Source organism: Lemur catta, chromosome 9, assembly GCF_020740605.2.
Source record: "Lemur catta isolate mLemCat1 chromosome 9, mLemCat1.pri, whole genome shotgun sequence".
NCBI classification, from domain to species: Eukaryota; Metazoa; Chordata; class Mammalia; order Primates; family Lemuridae; genus Lemur; species Lemur catta.
The window spans coordinates 44,348,754-44,354,785 of record NC_059136.1 but is presented as its reverse complement, the minus strand read 5'-3'; the positions used below and the strand labels follow the sequence as shown (position 1 = coordinate 44,354,785).

Here is a 6,032-nt window from a genome sequence, read left to right as displayed (position 1 = left end):
GGAGAAAGGAGTCAAGCATAGAAAGAAGCATCGAGATTCAGAATCCCGGGCATGCATTATCGGACTTGGAGAAAGACCATTTTAACTGGCCACACAGAGAACCAAGCTACTCCCCATTGACTGTGGGCAATACTTGGGGAAAGATGAGAGGTCTAATTAGTCTTTACATCCTCAAAACTTGACAAAGTACCTGGCAGATACTACAGTCAGAAAGAAATTGTTTTAAAGGAATGAAGTATTAAATAATCAAAGCAACTGTGTCAAAATATTCCACCTTTGGTCCAAAACCTTCCTCCTGTACCTCGACTTCCACCTTCGTAGGCTGACTGCTTAAGTCCCCAAGTCTTCTTAGAAAGACTCTCACTTTCACTCCAAGGATCAAGAGAAAAATGACCCAGTTGTAACCTCTACTGGGAGTTCTGGGAACCACCGCCTCCCTTCGTTGTAGAGCAGAGAGGACAGAGACGGGGCTGGGAGCACAGCAGCATCTCTGAGCGCCTGAGCAGTGCCTGCGTCCCACTAGGCAGACGTCCTGCGGGCTTGGTCAATTACCCCCGCCCCCGCCTTGACCCGTCCTAATCCTCAAACTTGGAAACAAATCTTTAGCCGGAGCGCTGGAGGAGGGACCAGGGGTCTCCGCCATGGGCCCGGGAGACGCCGCCCGCTGCAGAGAGACAATTTCCTGGGGGCGCCCTGGAGTCCCAGGCAGAGCAGGGCTTTGGCCTCCACCCCCGCCTCCCGCGCGCAGCTTCCCCGGGGACGCCAAGAGCACCGATGTCCCGGAGAAGGTCCCCGCCGCCGGCCCGCGGCTGGGGGACATCGGCCGGCGGCCGGCGCGCGCCTTCCAGCGGGCGGTGCGGCTCTGGGGCTCCAGGCGCGCGCGGGCGGCGGCGGCGGCGCGGGAGGAGCAGAGCCGGGCGCGCGTCGAGGGTGCCCTGGCCCGTCTGCGCGCGGAGCTGGTGAGAGCGCGGGCTGGGCTGCCGGCGGTGGCAGGTGGGGTTCCCCCTCCGATGGTCCTCTCCTTGGGCCCCACGGCCTGTGGTCGCGTAACCCACCCGAGCACCGACATGGGGAGGCCAACGGGAGCTGTTCCCAGCGAGGGAGAGCTGGCCACGGGCCGCTGATCTTTGCGGAGGGGGTGGGACGGGGCGGGGGGAGGGCAGCTCGCGTCCCGACGCCGTGTTGACGCCTGCACCTCCCCAGCAAAGTCAGGGAGGGAAGGGGACCCACCAGGGCCTGGGTTGCCAGTGATGCACCCAAGTCGTCCCCTTCCCAACCTGTTTCTATAGTTTGCTACCTGCTAGAAAGTTCCCTATGGGGAACGTTTGCTATGGGTATGTATGGAACATGGAGGAGGAAATTTCAATGAAATAAACTCCCTTAGGGGATTGATGGAGCCAGTCCATCAGCAACCCTTTCCTTATATCCCGCAGATTTTCCTCTTATCTTGTCCCTTGGTAAGAATTCAGACAACTGGAAATAATGCGTTTTGTAAAATTGTAGCGTTTGAACATTGACCGGTTAGGTCTGGACGTTAAATAGGAGGAACTGTGGGTAAATATTGTAGATGACTGTTTTTTTAATTAAAAAAATTCCAAACTAGACAGAAAAAGGACAAAATGAATAGGAGCAATTAAGACTCTAAAATGATGCTGCCTATGAATGTGTGCAGTGGAGACTTGGAAAAATCTCCTCTTTTGCACTGAACGTTAATAAAATTAACCACAACTTTAGAACTGATCCAACTGATCCACTGATCTGTTAGCAGAGCTTGTAAATGGTAATGCTAGGATTTGAACCCTCATCTGTTTACAATTTTATTCCCTACCTTTTGCCACCCTTAATAAATTACTTGTCAAAAATTCCTATTTAGTGGAGCAACTTGTTAAGGTTGAAAAGTGTCTCAGCGTTTATTCAGTATAATCTCTTCACCTAATTTAAATGGGAGTCAATGAGGCTCAGGAAGAAGTACTGACGTACTTCTTCCAATTAACCAAGCCCGCAGGCAGGACGTCTGCCTAGTGGGACACAGGCACTGCTCAGCCACTCAGAGATGCTCCTATGTTCCCAGCCCCGTCTCTGTCCTCTCTACTCTACAACAAAGGGAGGCGGTGGTTCCCATAATTCCGAGTAGAGGTTACAACTGGGTCATTTTTTTCTTGATCCTTGGAGTGAAAGTGAGAGTCTTTCTAAGAAGACTTGGGGACTTGAGCAGTCAGCCCATGAAGGTGGAAGTCGAGGTACAGGAGGAAGGTTTTGGACCAAAGGTGGAATATTTTGACACAGTTGCTTTGATTATTTAATACTTCATTCATAAATTGTCTGAGAACCTTACTTTCTGAGTTTAGGAAGGACAATATGGTAGTAAATCTAACTTTACCCGTGTTAACAATCTGAATCTGACAAAGGATGCATTATATCTGATGCAACCACATTGAAAAAACACCTGGTTTTCACCCTGAGTCTAAGCAGTGAGTCTAAGCAGCAGGGTAGTGCACCCACCTGCGTAGACACCTGGAGGCCTGTGCTATGGGCCAGGATGCCAAACCCGAAGGCTGAGACCTGGCTGTCCGTGCTGCTGACCTGGGATACGTCAGTACTTCTTCCTGAGCCTCATTGACTCCCATTTAAATTAGGTGAAGAGATTATACTGAATAAACGCTGAGACACTTTTCAACCTTAACCAGTTGCTCCACTAAATAGGAATTTTTGACAAACAATTTATTAAGGGTGGCAAAAGGTAGGGAATAAAATTCTAAACAGATGAGGGTTCACATCCTAGCATTACCATTTACAGGCTCTGCTAACACTTGCCGGTTCTGCAACTTTGGGAATGTTAATTAGCCAGTTTGAGTTTACTCATCGGTAAAATGGAGATTACGATAGCATAGCCTTGCTGTAAAGCTTATATGAGATAATATTATATGGAGTGCTTAGATCACAGACACTATTTAATGGCTCTTGTTATTATGATAATGATTGTAAAATAGATCTTGGAGACTGTACCAGAAAAGAACATATATATACATATCAAAAATCAAGAGTTTTTCTGGAAAGGAACCAGAGAATTTTATACATACACAGATGCTGTCTTTTGGGTTACAGACCATGGTCAACATGTTGAACATCTTGACCAATCTTGTCACCAATATGTGTGACTGGTCATGAGGAAGAGGCAGAAGAATGTCGGTACTTCAGCTTAATATCACCACTACAAGAAGTAGTTTTTGATTATGGGCTATTAACCAGACTTTTATAGGAATTGGCATACATCCATACACATATGTGCATATATCATGTATTAGGATGTTACTTGTGTAAGGAATGATGATGAACAAGTTCAATTAATTTACAGTTCTGTTGTTACTTATACTATTTTCTGTTGTTTGACTTGATCTTCTAAGAAGTAAGATGCATTGATTTCTAGGGTCTGTGAATGGGTTTCATGGTTTCTATATATCTAAAAGTTCATGAAAAATTTTCTATGTGCATAAAGTGTAGATTTTTGTCAGAGGTTCATAGCTTTCATCATATTCTCAGAGGGATCCATGATGAAAGAAAAGTTAAAGAACCATTCGTATTTGAATTTCCTAAATAAATGTGAATTAGACATACTTACTTATATGGTAAACCATTATCAATACTTTTGTTCTCTGATTCTTGGCCTAAAAGTGCAGGATGGATGTTCATCAGTTCATTCATTTATTCATTCATTTATTCACTCAGTCTTTTAACAAACACACAGGGACTGTACCAGGTTGTGTGCCCAGGCAGTGCACTCATAGTTGGGGATGGAATTGTGAATAAGATACACATTCTGCCCTCAAAAAATCATCAGTTTAGTCTAGTCTGAGTGTTGTGAGAGGCATATATACAGAATGCCATGGAAACATTGATAAGAGATAATTATGTCTGCCCATGCAATCAAGGAAGACTTCTCAGATTAGTTGGCATTTGACTGGGTTCAGCAGAAAGAGAGGTGACAAAGGGCACCTTAAACAGAGGGATCAGAAGGAAATGTGGCTCAGCACTTATTCCAGGACTGGCAAGGTTTCTGACCAGCTGCAGTGGGAACTGACATGCAGAAGAGGGCCAGGAAGTGAGACTGGAAAAGTAGGGCAGGATTGTAGAGCATCTGGGCCACACTAGGCAACTGAAGCTTACTGTAGGCAAAGTGCATGGGCTTTTTGTGGTGGTGGTTGCGTGGGTACTGTTACTGTTTGTTTGCTGTGTGTTCATTTATTTTATTCTTTGCTAATTCTTGATGTCAGAGAAATGGTTCCAGGTGCTGAAGAATGAAGAAAAATGTCTCAGAGGAAAACTGAAGGATAATTTTATCCAAAAGGTTTATTTTTCAGATTAGGAGGTGACCACCAATATTTGTTTTTCACCAACACACTGTCCTGGTTCATCCTGGGGTGGTTTCTATTGAGAAGTTGATGAAGGGTTTTAAGCAGAGAATGCAAATTCCTCATGAACTGCATTCAACAAGATCCTAATTAAAGAAATTTACAAGTAGTTGATCGGTTTTAATAATCAGCTATAATACAAAGATTATATTGGAGTAAGCTTTATTGGCCAGCCCTAGAGGTTTATATGTTTTTTTAAACACATGAGGGCTTCCATAAACTTTCATACCCTCCTATTGAAGGAAGGTATAAATCAGCCTTGCTATACAACAGATTTCACTCCAGAGTGAAAAGTGTTAGATTATATAAGTACACATAACTATACATGTGCCTCTAAGGTGTCATTAAATGTTTTTGCTTGGCAGGGAGACCATTTAACATCCTGAAAACTTGAAATGACAAGTAATCAAGCAAATGGGCAGAGATCTTGAATACTCAGGTGGCTGTAGGCAGTTAGTTATCCTGTGGCTCAGAAAACTCATAAAGATAAATGATTTTGTCGTGGGTCACATGCCATTGCTTGAAAACAGCCTTCAGTGCGTAGCTATTTTTCATACGGACAACTTTGTGCATCAGCTAGTTTTGTTTTCATTTCAAGGCCATTTCAAAAGCTATTTATATATCTGGATTTTACCTTGTCACGTAGAAAGTCAGTTTTATAGCCAGGCCAAACAGTCAGAACTGGAGAATAAGATGAGAAATACATCTTTCTTGATATCTTATTTTCCTTTCCTATAAACTCCTTATTTCTTCTGTGCAGAGAGTGGTTTCATTTGATCTGTATCTCAGGCTAATAAAATTCCTTTTTTTCTTTTTTATATGTTTTAGCTGGAAATGCATTTCCAAAACCACCAGCTGGCTAGAACTTTACTGGACCTACACATGAAAGTGCAGCAATTGAAAAGGGAGTATGAACTGGAAATCGCATCAGAATCTCAAAGCCCAAAAGATAATGCCATGAATCCAGAATAAGGAAATGCATACTTGGAGATCTGAATTCTAAAAATAACAGACAACTCTGAAACAATCCTGACAGTAACATTAGGGATGCTTTACATAAGCTTTGAGGGGCAATTTGTAGACTAAAAACTTAGAGTTGCCAAGGGGAAGTAATGAAAAACACCTGAGAGAGGGGAGCGAGAAAATGGTGTGTTACCAAGTTTTAAAGTTATTTATTCATTGTTTTGACTGGAACATAAAAGTAAAAAAAAAAAAAAAGTTAAAAAAAAAAAGTATCAAAGGGTGCCTTAATGCCACCTTCCAGTATTCCACCTTGAGTCACCTTACCTTACTGGCATTGCTTGAACTTGCAGAATCTGTGCTTATTTTTGTTTTACTTGATTATTTATCCTTGGTTTGTCTGTCCAGTAGCCTGTTCAGTATCTCTGCACCCCTCCTTTTTGGGAGACTTACTTCTACTTGGATTCTAACCATGCCCTTTAGGTGGTCTGCCATTAAGGGTGCCCCACCTTCACGAATGTAGTCATGCAGGTCAAGGCAGCAGGTCGATTTGTCCTCAGGACTTTTTGAACTGGCCCTAAGGGATTAGATGACTATTTCCTGCTGGTAGAAGCTGTGAAACAAGGGGCTTGGAAGCTGCTGGTGTCCACCATGTGAGAAAGC

The 6,032-nt window shown here is 43.8% G+C and overlaps 1 protein-coding gene across 1 annotated transcript; it reads left to right on the top strand.

The window, feature by feature from the left end:
• The first annotated feature begins 641 nt into the window (after positions 1-641).
• AARD (alanine and arginine rich domain containing protein) lies at positions 642-5,644 on the top strand. The gene is made up of 2 exons (XM_045561028.1): positions 642-959; positions 5,238-5,644. The coding sequence occupies exons 1-2, from the start codon at positions 642-644 to the stop codon at positions 5,379-5,381; spliced, it is 462 nt and encodes a 153-aa protein (XP_045416984.1). The 3' UTR covers positions 5,382-5,644.
• Positions 5,645-6,032: the final 388 nt, after the last annotated feature.

Coding starts and splice junctions, on each gene's coding strand:
- AARD (XM_045561028.1), top strand. CDS start 642: ATGGGCCCGGGAGACGCCGCCCGCTGCAGAGAGACAATTTCCTGGGGG. Junction 960..5,237: donor CCCGTCTGCGCGCGGAGCTG/GTGAGAGCGCGG, acceptor TATATGTTTTAG/CTGGAAATGCATTTCCAAAA.